We start from the raw sequence: 17,691 nt of genomic DNA on the forward strand, positions 1-17,691 counted from the left end.
CCCTATGAAAGGACCTTTTGAGCCTTGTTTCGCTAGTTTGTCAGCTTCTTCATTTCCACTGATACCTGTGTGCCCAGGGACCCATAATAGGGTAACTGAGCTAAGTTCACACAGCTGATCTAACATCTTTTGGCATTCCCATACCATTTTTGATGTTGTTCTAACTGCGCATAGTGCTTTTAACGCTGACTGGCTATCGCTGCAAATGGTGATGCATCTTCTATGTCCAGGCATGTTCTATATATATACAGCACAGGCCAGTATTGCGTATACTTCGGCCTGGAAAACAGTAGCGTATTTACCCATAGGTAGGGAGAGCCTCGTCTTAGGCCCCCAGACCCCGGCGCCTGTGCCCGTCTCTGTCCGCGAGCCATCTGTGTACCATGTACAGCCCCCAGACCTAAGACAGGCCCCAGCATCTGCGGCCCACTCCTCCCTTGTGGGTATCACCACTGTGAACTTATAATTCAAATTAAAACTAGGCTTCATCAGGTCCCCGATCATCATTGTCGTTGGGCAAGTCTGGTGAAGCCTTGTAAGAATAGAGGCATGACCTCTATTCGGATTCTTGAAGGACCATCCTCCGAGTGACCAGAGGCGGTAGGCAGTCATTCCCGCTATTTCCTTAACATATAAATGTAAGTGGGGAAGACCTAGGATGGCCTCCATTGCACATAATGGTGTAGTATCCAGTGCCCCTGTTATTCCTAGACACGCAAGTCTTTGGACACTGTTTAATTTGGTGGTCACAGTTTTACTCTCTGAACCTGGCCACCAGACTAAAGATTGTGGGCCGTACAATAGAAATATAGAGCCACTGGACCACCTTAGGTCCTAGGCCCCAAGTCTTTCCGACGGCCCTCCGACAGGCCCACATAATCTTGCGAGCTTTATCCACCTTATGGTCTATATGTTTCTTCCAACTCAGTCTTGCCTCAAGGATTACCCCTAGGTACTTAACTGAGGTTGTCTTAACTAATTTTTTCCCAAATAGGAAAGGCTCTGACAGTCCGTCTAGCCTCCTCCTCCTGGTAAATACCACAAGCTCCGTCTTGTCGGGATTAACCGACAAGTCCGTGTCGTGGCACCATCTTTCCACCCTACGTAGGGAGCTGTGTACGAGCTCTGAAACCGTACTGGGGAAATTTCCCACCGCCATCAGGCTAATGTCATCTGCGTAGCCTTGGGCGTAAATTCCTCCAACATTTAACCTGGTAAGTAGTTCATCCACTACCAGACACCATAATGTTGGTGATAATACTCCTCCCTGTGGACACCCCCTGTCTATATTAGCTCTCAACATTACTGCGTTATGGGTAAACAGAACTTGACGGCCCTGCAGTGAGGCCATAATCCATTTTATGAGCATCCTGCTCACTCCTCTTCTCTCTAGACTAAGTTCTATGGAGCCCAAAGATGTGTAGTTAAAGGCCCCTTCTATATCTAGGAATACAACCATAGCAAGTTGTTGCTAATCCAAGGCACTCTCCAGCCTAGAAACTAGCTGGTGTAGTGCCGTCTCAACCGACTTCCCTGGTTGATATGCATGTTGATGAGGATGCAGGGGACAGTCTCTTAATACTTTCTCCCTGATATGTCTATCCACTAGTCTTTCCAAGGTCTTAAGAAGAAAAGACGTTAGACTGATGGGTCTATAATCCTTAGGTCTAGTATATGAAGACCTTCCGGGTTTGGGTATATACACTACCTTCACCTGACACCACAAGGAGTACACGTACCCCATAGTGAGACAGGCTCTAAAAATTCTGACCAGGTATGGTATAAGGACCCCCACCCGCTTCCTGAAGAAGTGCCTGGGCTTTTATAAGGGGCAAAAGATTCTAATGCCCACTTCACCCTTCTTGGGGTAACAATCTCTGCGGCTTCCTTCCAGCCACTTCTATCGGGTCTGAAGGATCCGCTCGATTCTACTTCACTATTCGTGACTGCTGAACCTGGAAAGTGGGCATCAAGCAGTAAGTTCAGGGTCTCCCTCTCTGTGGATGTATATCCACCCGAAGGTGACTCCAGTGAGCCCAGCCTTGCCCTTCCATCCAAGGTTAGAATTTTATGAAGCCTTGCCGCTTCATGTTGACTTTCAATGGAGTCACAAAACTGTCTCCAAGATTTCCTAGAAGCCTTTTTGACTTCTGACTTGTACCTTCTTTGTGATTCTTTATAAGAATCTAAGGCTTTCTTGATCCTGAAGTTCCCTGTATTGATTCCAGAGCCTTCGTGTGTTTCTCCTCAGGTGTTCAAGATAACTATTCCACTTGAAGCTTCCGTCATATAGTTAAAAATGACATGAACAAATTGTATTTAGATGACTTTTGACAAAACTGAAATCTTTGAGTTATTCTAACATCTTAGAAAGAACCAGTTCATCAAAATCTAACTCATCACACTGACAATTTCCACTGTTGATAACATTACCAGCTTCACTCTGTACCGTGAGATTGCTGTACCACTATAAGCGGTCTATTTCTTGCCAATTTTCTCCGAAGTGCTTGGACAAGTGATTCTTAACATCTGCAATTTTCTTGGGGTTCACGCTACATCCAACAGGAATTGTTGCAGGATTGAGTTCTAGAAGTGACTTGGCCTTTTTTGTAATAGACATAAACTTGCCAATATTGGTGTTGTATGCCATCTCACCAGATACTAGTACGTTCGTGCAGGTCTTGGAGCATCTAAGTGTGAAGCGCTTACATCTGGAAAGCGAAAAGTGAAGACTTTGAGTTGGCTTTACCACCACCCTAGCTTCTTGTCTCCAGTCTTGTGCTATCCAATCTCTTCCCACAATTTTCACTTGTCCAAGTTTTGCAAAGACTTCATGGTATTCTGACACGTCAGTTATGGTGGTTTTCTTTCTTAAGTCATTTTCAAGTAACCCAAAAACTGAGTCAGCTGGCAGAAACGAGTGTCCAGCTACAGGGAATATTATTTCCATTGACTCTATGTTCTCTGGAGCATGCTTGAATAACCAAAATGAGCACATGGTAAGCATATTTACACTTTTGTTCTGGCCTGCACATCCATCTGCGACTAGTTGGATTACTTTAACTTCAGCAAGATTTCCTTTTGCAGATTGCTCACACAACTCATTAAAAACAGCAGAGGCGACTTGATTGGAAGATTTCTGCATCTCATTCTCACACCAAGTGTTCTTGTATTTAGTGGGGCTGTAGAAGATCCAGTAATGACGGCTAAGTTATAGCTATAGAGTTGACGGCTGTAGTATGCCATTTGATCTGGCACTTTGGGAAGTGGCAGATTCTTTTGCATGTCGAAAGAAATGGTTCGCAGTCCTTCTCTTTCTTCTCGCAAATGGTTGAAGAATGCATTAGCTTGTAAGATATGAATCTTCTTGTCTCCAATTCTTCCTTTGACTTTTCATCTTTTTGTTGTTCAACTTGCTTCACTCTCTCTTGCAGTTCAAGGCAGAGAGAACAAACATGCACAAGAGGCGCTGAGAAGCTAATATTGAAGCGGGTGTTGAAAGTGTGTCGGAAATATGACTCCTTAACCTTCAATGTTTCTGCTTTTACACATTTTTCTAATGTTCAGATCCGAAGAAAGATAAATTCTCGTACTTTTCTCTCTGCCATAATGTGATTCCACACCCTTGAAACCTTTAATGAAAGAAATAACTGATTCCTCTTTGCCTTTGAATGCTTCAGTTTTGCGATCTCCACTGCGAGTTTCATCAGGTACAAGCGAACCATTTCATTTAAAACGTTGGAACACCCCTAATATTCTTTGCTTCTTTAGTTAAGAATACCTAGAAAGGCACTTCGACACACCTGCACTTTGTTGTTGCTTCATTAAGTACATAGTACTGATACAGTACCGATCTTGGAGCTCCATTTTTTTCACATCGTCTCCTTGCTGCTTGCACTTCCTTGCAGTATTTCAAAAGGAAACAGTCTTGCTTCTTCTTCTCTTTTGATGAATAGTAGGCAGCGTGAAATTTAGTTACATCATTCATTGTTAACAGTCTACAACCTTTTCGGCTGCTTCTGTGGCCACACGTTCCATAGATTGGCAGTTCTTTGGGATAGTATCTGAAACAGAAAGAAGCCCCAACATTATGAATACATTTGCAGAAAGTCTTAAAATAAATACCAATGATCTAGAATATAATCTCTAAAAGATGGTTCATTGTTTCTTAGGCCTAGCTTTGGTGTAGGCTTAGTTGTGAAAATAAAAGGTATATTTTATAAAAAATGCCAGTTATCACTTATAGGCCTACATCCACATAAATCGTCCTGTATTTAAACTTAAAATTGCATAATACAATATTGAAACTATTGAATGTTACTGTACTGAAATCATACTGGAATTACTCACCTGGCAATCTTTTCCTTTGTGCGTTTCCAATTTGACTTGTCAATTGCTCGCTTCCTTGCTTCTTTCAGAGGAACTTCTTTGACTTGGACTTCCATTTTTTAAAGTTAATTATTAATAAGAATCATCTCTAAATGCACTCATTCAGCCATGATGGATTTGCAGTGCATGTTGGGAGCAGATTGCATTAATGCAAGCTTCTCATTGGCTACTGAAGAAGTTGTCATTTTTTGAAACGAAACTACGGTGGAATTGTCCATATTTTGATTCTGAACTGAGCAAATTCAAGCTATTTTACCTAAGTTCAGTATTTATTTTTTTTTGAAGCAGAATAGTTGTAGAATCGAATTCAGCATAAAAATCCACCTAAGAATTGATCAAAATCTCAAAACTGAGTTGTCCAACTTTGATACCAAGTTTTTTTTTTTTTTTTTTTTTTTTTTTTTTGCTGGTGAATGTGTTCGAATGATGAATTTACTCATTCAAGACAAATATTACAAGCTGCTACGTGAGCCCCATGCGGGCTGTTGAAAGCTCTGGAACGTGTGTGTCACTTGCCAGGTAGCTGGGGATTGCTGGTGCAATTACATAATGAGGGTGACTTGCATATTTTAATCTATGGGTAATGGGCATCCAAAAATTGGTCATTTTGTATCCTTCCTCTAAATTCATAAGTTCAGGTGTTTCTTAATTTCCATAGCCTCTAAGATTTTTCTTTGAGATTCCAGGGGATTAACTACTAAGGTTATAGTTCTTTCAAATTAAATTTTGTGTCTTGTTTTGCAGATGTGCTTGGCTAAATTACATAATAGCTCTGGCTAAAAACAGTATAGACATTTTCTAAGCTTGACTACCCACGCGGTGGTTCATTGACCGTACGAGTTCCTCTATTATTAAATCTACAGCGTATTACTCTTATTTTAGGTCTTGACTTCAACTAATATTGCTGGAAGTGAAAGCTATACTCTTTCTTGAATAGTATTTAAACATACCAAAGGAAATATAAATTTGAAAGTTTAACTATCTGTTTTCAAAATGCGTGGTAAGTAAAAGCAAACTTCATATGCTCACCCCTGCTTTCTGCCCTCTTATGGATACTTGTTTAGAAAAAAGACAAAAATTACCAATAATATTTACCCAGTAAATGTGCACTTTATATTTTTTTATATTGTTTCACGTAGCCTCCCCTCATATCTAACAGACATGAAGGAATTCTATCACCTAAAATATTAAAAAATCAAGGCTTACAGTATTTAGAATATCAGTTTGATTTCACATTATATAAACTTCACATGGACACACTTCCAGTACCATTTGTGGAAGAAGCTATTTGAAAAATAAGAATTAATCTTCAGAATATGTCTTTGGCACTAAGAGAAAACTATCTCAGTAGCTGCGACATATGTGAATTACCTGAGAAGTTAAACACAAATAACGGCATTGAAGTAACGGTTGATTAACGGCCCATTCCAAGCTGAATGTACATTCAACTTTCATTTGTTACACTCAGATTTGTACTTCTGAGAGCTGTACATTACGAGAGTCTAAGAATACCAGTGATTACTTTTTCACTCTTACAGTTCAGGTTGAGTTTTCCTAGCTGCCTGAATACAACTCTCAATATGTGGAAGTTGCTCGCACCTATTCAGACTCGCTGGACCAGATGCTAGGCCCATGATTTGTGAGCTAGAACGTTGCTATGAGAACCCACACCACGATCCGCAGCAGCAAGTTAACGGATGAAATTATACATTTATTGTGTTTTCCGGCCATACGTACGTTAAATGAATTATTTCCATCTTTGGCACCAACAGATCAGGAGATGCCTGTACTGGTTTTCTTACTTCAGTCTTCAGGAACATTGCAAGCACAGTACTACACACGTTGCCACCCTTTAAAAGTCTACGTATTTCAGAAGGTATGATATTCAATAAAGTGAAACAAAGTCTGTTATCACTAACTGTACCCCTAGTTTTCAGTTAGCTAGAAACAACATACATGTTCCATTTTTTTTAAATCTGTAACTTTGTGTTGAAAGTGATATTTGTTTAATTTTCTGGATGATCCATACCTTCCCATTGTGTGAGCCCCTGATGTGGGTACATTCCTGCTCAACTAGATTTTTCATATTTCATTTCATTTTGGAAATATTTGACGTCATTGCAGCTGAAAATATTCCCAGGTTGAATTTATTGTTAATTTACTGAGTGTGAAGTGTACTTGAAATTTCTACTACTTCATTATTTTTGTTTTGACTACAAATATGGTCTGTGATCCAATGGATCAAAGATTTTAAACGTTTCTGGTGAGCTCTTAACATAAGAACACGATAGATAATGTCCATCCAACAGTGAACACTGTAATTAATGTATGGTGTTTACGTTTTTATTCATCTAATCAATATTTTATGTAGACGATTTTTAATGTAATGAACTAATAATATGAAATTGTTTAGGTGTAATATCTGATGATTTCTTCTCTTAATTATGTATCAGTTATTTTGTCATTGTGTATTGACTGAAGTATCCCATATTGAAGACAAAAATGTACCAAAAAATATGTGCAATTTGTAAATATTAATAGTAATATTAATTATAATAAGTTAAATATTTTAAGAATCTGATTAGTTTTTTTCTTGTTGCCATTTTTTTTACGTCGTATCGACATAGATAGGTCTTATGGCGACGATGGGATAGAAAAGGCTTAGGAGTGGGAAGGAAGGAGCATTGGCCTTAATTAAGTTACCACCCCAGCATTTGCCGGGTGTGAAACTGAGAAACCACTGAAAACCATCTTCAGGGCTGCTGACAGTGAGGCTCGAACTCACTATCTCTCGGATGCAAACTCACACCTGCGCGCTCCTAACCGCACGGCCAACTTGCCCGGTAATCTGATTAGTATTGAATAAGGTGGAACCAGAATTATTTCCTTTTGAGGTTATTATATGGTATTGGTGTCAATATGACATTAATCAACTGTGTTTCACATATGTTCTTGGGTTTAGTATCAGTTGCCAGCATGTTAAAGAGAATAGGCACAAGTCACATGCCATCAGCTTGAAAGTCTTGCATTTTTATAGCAGAGTCCACACAATTTAATTATTGAATATAGGGTGGGATATAGCTATATATAAATTATTGACATAATAATAATAATAATTTCGTGTGGCTATTACTAGCCGAGTGCAGCCCTTGTAAGGCAGACCCTCCGATGAGGGTGGGCGGCATCTGCCATATGTAGGTAACTGCGTGTTATTGTGGTGGAGGATAGTGTTATGTGTGGTGTGTGAGTTGCAGGGATGTTGGGAACAGCACAAACACCCAGCCCCCGGGCCATTGGAATTAACCAATGAAGGTTAAAATCCCCGACCCAGCCGGGAATCGAACCCGGGACCCTCTGAACCGAAGGCCAGTACGCTGACCATTCAGCCAACGAGTCGGACATTGACATAATAGAAGCAAGATACAGAAATATCACAAGATCGTAATATTAATTACAAATCCAGTGGATTGTGAGATAAAGATCTGTCAGAATGTATGTGAATAAATTAATTCCATCCCCTGGTCTAAGGAGTTTGGACAGCCAAAGTAGGGGACTGCCTGTAGGGGTGAAGTACAGTGGGGACTTCGAGGGCCCTGGGACCGCTACGGTAGCTGTGAAGGCCCTTCAGGAACTCTGAAAAGTGGTGGCAAAAGGGGCTCTGGTTAAGACGCAGCAGGTCGTTATGCTACTTAGGATCCAGAACGGGTAAAAAAAAAAAAAAAAAAGTAAATAAATAAATGCAATGTAAATATTAATGTTATACCAGTTGTATAGTATCATTTGAAGTCATTCCACTTACTGTATATCAGTTGACTATATTTGTAAGTAGTACAGGAGTTATTATAAGTAGAATTTTGTAAACAATATAAATTTATTAAGGATGAGCTGTGTGTTTAATAGAAAACATTGTTAGCGTAAATTGTATAATATTGTATTATAGGAAAAATTTTCTTCTCTTGTTAATTTAATATTTAGTGCTTGACAATAATGTATTTTAGTGTACCATTTGCCACCGAGGTAGACACCTCATTTGCAAATAAAGAGATTTTGATTTTTTTGAATGCTGTGGAGAGCTCCAAATCGGCACTCAAAGGCAGTATGTTTAACTGGCTGTTTGGGTCTATCATCCCCATTTGATAAGTGTATCACACCAGCTGCCTTGATCAGGTCAGAGTGTTCTTCGTTCATGTCTGAAGACAATATCAATATTATTATTATTCTTTCTTTCTTCATTATGCCCGAATAGGGAGCGTGAGGGAACTTATTTAGCTGATGTCATTGCCTTTTTCTTCTCCCGAAATCTCTTCATCTTCTCGCTGTGACTTTTCTTGTGATCTTCTGACCAGAATATGCTGGTAGTAATGCTTGGATGGTGTGTAAAGCGGTGATTGTTGACTAATTTTCTGAACTTAGATCTAACGCAGTGTCATCTGTGATGCCCATTTCCTGATGATCTTTTCCAGCTTCGAACAGCCAAGGCAAGGTTCATCATTCTTGTGGTCAATCTCTGAAAATGTCTATAAAATTTCAAACGTCTTTTCCTAAATGTGTCTGAGTGTTGGTACAGGTCGTGAGATTTCCTTATCATCCAGATTTGTCCAAAAATTTTCATTGAGATTTTCTTTCTTGCTTTTCTACATCTTTAATCAATTATCTGCTCCCAATGATCCGTGTTTCAGATGCAGACACTTGGGATATTTTGCCATATTGGGCTTTCATTGGTTGTCCATCTAGGTACCGAAGAGATCTTTCCATGTCGTGAGTTTTCTGGTACGAGGTCTGGATGAAATTTCATGGAGTTTATCAATGGATGCAATGTTTGTTATTGGACAACACTGCTAAGTCATCAGCAAAGACAAACACTGTAAATTAATTTTGTTTTCACATAATCTGCCAAGGTTTATTCCTTTAACTTCTTTTTCCCAAGTCCTAATCACTTTTTCCAAATCAAGATAAAACAATAACGGGGACAACCCATCTCCTTGTCGGACTCCTGTTTTAACATCAAATGGTTCAGATAATTCCCCTTTGAAGTGGTGCCTTTTAGAGTTTGCATAATTAATTCTCTTGTTTTCCTGACTACTTTGAATTCTTCCAGTGCACAGAAAAGTGTTGGTCTGTCTATCGAGTCATTTACCTCTTTGAAGTCCACAAAAGCAATCACCATTTGCCTGCTTATACAAAGAAGAATCTGCGCTGCGCATGACCGGCCTTTCCTGAACCCTGCCTGATATTCTCCAAGAGAATGATCGTTCGCATTTCAAGTCTCTTGAGTAGGAGTTTTGAAAGAATTTTGTAGGTGACTGCTAGTAGGGAAATACCTCTGTAGTTATTTATGTACCGAGCTCGATAGCTGCAGTCACTTAAGTGCGGCCAGTATCCAGTATTCGGGAGATAGTAGGTTCGAATCCCACTGTCGGCAGCCCTGAAGATGGTTTTCCGTGGTTTACCATTTTCACACCAGACAAATGCTGGGGCTGTACCTTAATTAAGGCCACGGCCGCTTCCTTCCCAGTCCTAGCCCTTTCCAGTCCCATCATCGCCATAAAACATATCTGTGTCTGTGCGACGTAAAGCCAATAGCAAAGTTAGTTATGTCAGTTTTTTCCCCTTTCTTATGTAATTGGTGGACTATTACGCACTTCCAGTCTTCAGGAATTGTTTTACTGGTGCAGATATCTGTAAGAATTTTATGAATTTTCTGAACAATATTTCTGCCACCTAGTTTCCACATTTAGGCAGTTATACCATCTTCTCCTGGAGCTTCGTTGTTTTTTAACTCGTGTATTATTTGTTCAACTTCTTCTATTGTTGGATACTCTGAATCTGGATTTAGTTCTGATGTTTCAAACATGAGTTGGTCAGTAGGAGGTTTGCAATTTAGAAGGTCTTTGAAATGATCTGTTAAAAGTTTACAGATTTCCCCATTATTTGTTTCTAAAGTCCCATCCTGCCGTTTAAAACAGAGAGTGGGTGCCCTTCTTCTTTAAAGGTTCTGTAAAAGTTCCTCGTATTGTTTTTCTTGAATTCTTCCTCGATTTCTGTCAGTCTGATCTGACCATAGTGCCGTTTTTTGGAATCCTATAATTTTTGAAGTCTCCTTCTGGATTTAAATGAAGGCATGCTGCTTCTCTGTGGTTTTCTGATAATTCCAGTCTTGCTATGCTTTCTAACGCCTTATCGCAGGTATCGTTCCACCACTTGTGTTTTAAGTTTCCTTGGTGACATGTTAGTGCACTTGGCTGCTTTTACAACTTCGTCTTTAAGTTCTGACCAATTAGTAGCATTTTGCCCAAAGATATTGGCCAGGAGAGAGCTTGAGTTTTGCTTCAGAACCTCTGGATCAATACATGGGTTTTGCCGTGATCTACACTTGGGTGTGTTAGGTTGAAACTTCACTTTGATTAGAGATAGGTGATGGTCAGAGTCAGTGATACCCTTCTTGACTTTTACATTCGTGATCTCCTTAGGGTTTCTCTTTTTAATAGCTACAAGGTCTATCTGAAATTCTCCTAGATGGATGTTCGGGGACCTCCAGGTTGTTTTCTTCTGTGGACGTGCTAGAAAATGAGTCAACATTAGTTTCAAAGTTCTCACAGAAATAGATTAATCTTTCCCCATTTTTATTGGATCTTTTATGGGCAGGGTAGAGTCCTACGGTGGCTTTGTACTTCTTTTCTTTGCCTATTTGTGCATTGAAATTTCCTATCAAAATTTTGAAATAATGTTTAGGAATTTGGACTACTGTTTCTCCTTGTAGGTTCCAGAATTCTTCCACCTTTTCTGGGTCTTTTTGGTTGTAATTATTTATTGGTGCATGAACAATGATTAGTGAATTGGCTTTGTTCCCTGATTTGATTGCCAGCACTGACATTTTTTCAGAGGGTGGTGTGAAACTTATAACTGAATTTATGATATTCTTTCTTACTGCAAACCTGGTGCCAAATTGCAATGGTGTGTTAAGAACTGGTTTACCTTTGTATATTCTGTAGTTGCCTGACTTAGTGATTTTCATCTGTATATCTGGTTTCTTGAAGAGTAAAATTTGGATATTTAGTCTGTCCAACATGTCCATTAATTACTTAAATTTACTGGTTTTTAGGAGTGTATTGAAGTTGATAGTGCCAAGGAAATGCTTGCATTTTGGACGAAGAGATTTGGGAAGCTCAGATGCATTCCCACACGATGTTCTCGGTCCCCCAGAAACCGATGACCCAGAAAACCTAGTGGAATTACTAGGGCCTGGGATAGTTTGTTTGTCAGCTAAAAGGTTGAGGATAATGGGGAGACAGCCAATTGTCAGTCTTGATGTTACAACTGAGGTAATGAGCCTCTGGCTGTTCTATGGTTTCTGCTTGCCTCCGCCTCTAATACGTGTTTCGCTCAAGCCTGGGACGTGGATATGACACAGTCAGAAGATTAATTTAAAACTTTAAAATTGGAGCTGTATTTCTATCTCTTTCTTTATTCTCTTTTCAAATTTTAAACATTAGCACTTTGCTGAGCAAGTAACAATAGATCAGGAACGAGACTAGCTTGTAATCTTGCGTGACCAACATGATCACAACTGCTTTCTTTTACACCAATAGTAAGAGCATCTTTGCTCTACAAATTTACACTTAGAAATCTATTTTCTTATAAAATTCACACTTTCTAGGCCTATCAAAGGCACAACCTACATTTAGCAGTATTCAGTCCGATATCTTACTGGCCCAAGAAGGAGGCGAACACTTGCACAGGAGATAAAATCATAGTTGCCTCACAATCAAGTTGAGAGGTAACACAATAGGGTACATCGCTCTCTGCTCCCTGATTTTGGATAAGTTGTTTCGGTTTGTTGGAAATTTACATTTAGAGTTTTAAATTTACATTTTAGAAAATGAAGTTACATTCCTAAAGATTTGAAACATTCTGATCTAGCTTTTAAAGACTATCAGATTTTAAACTGGGTCTGCCATTACCTTGAGCTGGTGGACCTCCCGAAGATGGTCGAGGCGCCCCCGCCTCCCTTACGCGCGCTAGATGTAGACTGGAGTGATCACAAAGACAACTTGATCCAAAATGTGCCAGCTTTTACAGCAGAGGGGAAAGTTCCAGAAAACTCTGGGCTGAGGTCCAAGACACCCCCAATTCTCATTGGATAATCAAATAAATATCACAATTTTGTCATTGGTGAATTAATAAATGTACAAAATTTCTCATTGGCCAACATCTTAAGTTGGTGGGAAGAGACAGAATTGTTGAAAACTTTAGCACACCGAAAACAAAGAAAAAGCATTTTAGTTTAGGAAACCTTAATGTACAAAATTACTCTAGAATTTTAATAGTTTATCTTCCCACCAGAGGGCACAACATAAGTTTATACCAGCAATATCTGTTGAGAAATATTCAAACTTCTTGTACTAGTTGTTGTAAGCTTTATATTTCAGAGGACATTCTGCAAGGCGCTTAATTTAAATGTACAGGGCGGGTGTACCTCCGGTACAATTATTGTACCACTTCTTCCCCACACCTGTGGAGTCGCGGCTGTACCACGTGTGAATTCGGCCCTGTTTTACGGCCGGATGCTCATCCTGATGCCAACCCTTTGGTGATATGTAATCCCTGTTACGTGTTTCTGTGGTGGTTTGTAGCATGGTAGAGGAAAGTGTTTGGACAAACACAGACACATTTAAAATCCCCGATCCTGACGGGAATTAGTGATGGTCATTTCTGCTGTTTTAGGAAAACGCCAACGAACTGTTTGTTTGTTAAAAACAACTGTTTTCCCATACAGTTTGAATACAACAGGTCATTCGTTCATAACGAGACTGTGAAGGACGAGTGAGTCACATGCACAAGGGGGCTGCGGGACAGGAAATGAGATCTTTCACCACCTTTCAGTCTAACTTGTTTCATAATGTCTAGGCAGACAGCACAAGCTGAAGGCTGACGAAATACCGGTATGAAGGATACACGGGAAGAACGACAAGACGAGTGAAGACTCCACTGTTAAGCAAAGGATATAGTCTGTAAAGACATTTATTTATCATTAGGCTATCAACTGACATTATTAGCGTTTTGTGATCGCGGCGGTCTGCTCATCGATACGGTTCGACACATCTGGAGTTTTAGTTAACCAGTCTGTTATTAGTGAAGTATCTATAGCAGTATTATTATACAGTATCTATGTTCATCATATACCATTATAAGATTATTGTTCAACGAGAACTACTGTAAAAAATAGAAGTTACAGAATGTTATAGGTAAGTGAGATAGATACACACACACACAAAAAAACGAGAGTATTCTTAAGATGCACAATATTAGGAAAACACTTAAAAATTAATTATTCATATTTACATTAAGGAACATTAATGTTTCGACCTCTTTTTGTGAGAGCTTTGCATTAATTAGTAATCCAATTTGGGAAAGTAGGTCTTCAATATGGCACTGATGTGATCACTATGCTACACTTTATTATTCTGTTCACATGGTACCCGTTAGGAAAATTACTCAAGCACTAACTCTTCGTATTTACATTGAGGAACATCAACATTTCTACCTTTCTTGATGACAGCCTTGTTCTCCTTTCATTAACAATCAGTCCAGTTCGGGAAAAAAGTCTTTCACAGGGCACTGAAGTGGCCACTATGTTACACTTTGTTATGAATATTTGTGCTAAATTGGGATACACATGTTGGTGATTTTTCCACCAGTCTAAGGGGCAATTAGATTCCCCTGCTTCATTTACACGAGGTAAAATGTCATCTTTCAAATACAAATCCAGTTCCTTGTTGGCTCGTGACAGAGGGCTGGTTTGAGGACATTTATCTCCAATAATGTCGTTGAAAATGCTCCAAGCGCTTATTGGACAAGAGGGCTGAAATGCACCAGTTGTAGATGGAAGTGAGGAGGACGGAATGTCAATATTTTGCTTCTCGCTGGTCTGGGCGTTTCTCTCTATTAGGTCCACTACTAAATTACGCACCCTCTTTTTGACGTTATCTAGTGCCGCAGGATCCTGAAAAACGTGGTCTTTATAGCGTGGATCTAATAAAGTGCATAAGGCGAAGGTGCTGTTGTGTTCAACGTTCTTGAACCTTTCTCCTAACCCTTTAATAAGGCTAGCAATTACGGCCCTCACTCCTTCTGTGAACTCGGTTGATTGCCCGAGTTTTTCGCAAATACCTTTTAGGCACCTGACGACCACAATCACAGAACTTCCAGTCATATATGATTCTCCACTCAGAGAATTAGTCATTTCTTCAAACGGAGCTAGCACATTGCAAAGTTGACGACAAGCTTGCCACTCTTCCCCAGTTATTCTGGGCAGATGTTTATCTAGCAGAGCAATAGTGGCCCTGATAGCTTCTTCGAGTTCTACAAATCGACGCAACATATAAAAAGTTGAATTCCAGCGCGTCGTGACGTCTTGGGAAAGGCGTTTAGGCACTGTATGTCCACTTGATATCTGGTACTTCAGTAGTTTTTCGCTTGCTAGTGAACTTCTCCTGAAGTAGCTGACAACTTTTTTGATTTTCTCAATGGTGACTTGCATTTCCTGAAGAGAACCCTGGACAATCAAATTTAATTTATGAGCAAAACAGCCATAGTGTTCCCACTTCAGAATTTCCTCAAACGCGTTTGTTATATTACTAGCGTTATCAGAAATTGAAAAATTCACTTTGTCATGCAGCTTCCAATCGGATAGTATGCACTTAATTTTGTTTGCCAACGCAACAGACGTATGGCTTCCAGAAAAACTAGAACACTTCAGTAAAACCGTCTTGAAGGAAAACTCTTTCGTAATGTAATGCGCTGTTATGGCAATGTAACTCTCTGCAACTAACGACGTCCACAAATCGGTTGTTATGCACACACTCACTGCTTCATTCGTCACTGTCTCTCTTATTAAAGAAAACTGTTGATGATAGAGTGCTGGAATCATCACATTTGAAATAGTCTTTCTACCAGGTAATTCATAGCCAGGGATCCACTTCATAAGTTTAGAAAACCCTCTATCCTCAACAATACTAAAGGGCTGATAATCTAAAATAAATCAATCAAGTAAGTCACGATCAATTAATTTCTTTTGGGCAGATGAAACATTTTTAGTGACGTAAGACCTAATTAATCTTTGTTTTTTAGGCGCAACACATGAATCAGCTGTCGAGGCTTCGCTGTCAGGCCTGCTAGTGCTAATACTAGGTTCCTCTCTATCCACTGTAGGCCTACTTGGTCGTTTTTCCATTGAAGGTATCTCCTTAACACTATGACACGCTAGCTCAGTATATATTGCTATATGTTTTCTTTGCAAATGTCCTTTCAAATTTGTAATAGTTGACTTGTAAGAAATAAGTTGCTTGCAGATAGTGCAAAGCGCCTTATCATTGTCACTTTTCGTGAAATAATTCCACACCTCGCTTCGTTTTGACATGTTATAAAACAACTCGCCTAGCTCAGCACTCGGCAAACTTAACACCGTTCCGTTTTAAAACTGGTTTGAGAACACCGGTACATCAGCCGCCAGCAGCCCGCAACCATCAATAAGCGAAAACGTTGAAGAACTGTTCGGCTAAAAACTGCTTTTCCAAACAGCTCTTGGCTCACTGCCAACTAAATATGTGACAAACAGTCGATTTGACAGCGAGGGAATGGGAGTGGTTAAGTACCGAGCAATGCCGATTTCAGGCCGAATAGCTCCGAACGCATGGGTAGGTTCAAGGTTACATCAGTGTCTACTCACTAGCGAACAGTGAAAGACAAACTGTGGACTCTATTGAAGGAAAAACTGTTTGGTGGAACTTTTAACAACAGTTCGTTCGTTTTCCACCCGAAAACTGTTTTCTCTAAACAGTTGGGCGTTTTTCTGTCCATCACTAACGGGAATTGAATCCGGGACCCTCTTAACCGAAGGTCTCAATGCTGACCATTCAGCCAAGGAGTCGGATATAATAATAATAATAATAATAATAATAATAATAATAATAATAATAATAATAATAATAATAATAATAATAATAATACAGAAATTGGCAAGACAGTGTGCTGTATACTGTATACTCTTATGACTGTGATCAGATTGTGTCTCTATTTTCAGGTTGAATTCACTGCCATGAGGGATCAGTACATGCGGTGTGGAGAAGGCTTCATGATTTGCTATTCAGTAACCGATCGACATAGTTTCCAAGAAGCTGTGGAATATCGGAAGTTGATAAACCGGGTTCGTGCATCCGAAGATATCCCATTGGTTCTTGTGGGAAATAAATTTGATCTTCAGCATCAGAGAAAGGTTCTGCATGTTTTTACCATGTATTTGTAACATCAGTCATCACATTGTTCTTAAGGAGTCTTTTAAGATGTTTAAACGCAATAACTTTGTGTTGCTTTTGTTTCTTATGGTATATTAAAGGACTTCCGGAAGACAAATTGTGACACCTGTAAATATCTCTTGAAATCTATAGCAACCGGAGAGATGTTAACATTATTAATGTCACGGCCATTCTCAACAACATTCCATTTAGAGAGACTTTAGTGTTTGGGATGATATGTGACAGTCTCCTTAAGTCGGAAAGTGGACTTTTTAAAACCTTGATATTATTTTTCTGGAAAATCTCATACATCTTGCTTGAAAATTAAGCATTTGCTGTAAGTTAAAATTTGTTTGACAAAATTTACCGAATTTCAATTTTCTTAACTCTAAACAGTGCGCACTGGTGAATTTCGTTCACCAACCGGCGTATTTCTTCTGTAGTTGTTAGTTCCTAAGAGCTACAGCCGTGGCGCTGCTAGTACCTTCCGGCGAAGTCTTATTGATACTGTCAGTGTAGCGGTATCTGTTCAGGAAGTTGTACGTGTCATGCTATTCAACCTTGACTCGCACCTGCCGTAATTTGGTGAACTTTCTTCACCACGCGCTTGGAAATGTAAGTAAAATTCTACCTTAGACGTTCTTGGAGTTTCATTATTTTAAAATATAGACCGGAGAGGAAACGAAAGTAACTACCTATTTTTATTTTAGGGCGAAGTATGTGAAGGATGAAGACATACAAATACTGTTACAGGAATTATCTGATGAGGAGGAAGGATCTGAGGGAGCTGAAGCTTGATGGTGAAGATGAAGTGGTAAATTATTCAGACATTGATCATGACAGTGAGAGTGTAAAGAAGGTGATGTAGGCGTAGTTGATAGCTATGAACATGACGAATTAGAGAGGGATTTTTTTCTTTGGGAAAGACGAAACAATGTGGTGCACCACTAGCTTTTCCAGGGCTACCTCTAGGATTAAATCAAAAAATGTGATAAAAATATTCCCTTGT

At 39.4% G+C, this 17,691-nt stretch overlaps 1 protein-coding gene across 1 annotated transcript in view; it reads left to right on the forward strand.

The window, feature by feature from the left end:
* The window catches only part of Ric (Ras-related protein interacting with calmodulin), a 191,634-nt gene that overhangs the window by 37,839 nt on the left and 136,104 nt on the right, over positions 1-17,691 (forward strand). The window contains exon 4 of the mRNA XM_067140304.2: positions 16,472-16,663. Coding sequence (XP_066996405.1) covers positions 16,472-16,663 — 192 coding nt within the window. The remainder of the gene's footprint in view (positions 1-16,471; positions 16,664-17,691) is intronic.

Source organism: Anabrus simplex, chromosome 2 (genome assembly GCF_040414725.1).
Source record: "Anabrus simplex isolate iqAnaSimp1 chromosome 2, ASM4041472v1, whole genome shotgun sequence".
Classification (NCBI taxonomy): Eukaryota; Metazoa; Arthropoda; class Insecta; order Orthoptera; family Tettigoniidae; genus Anabrus; species Anabrus simplex.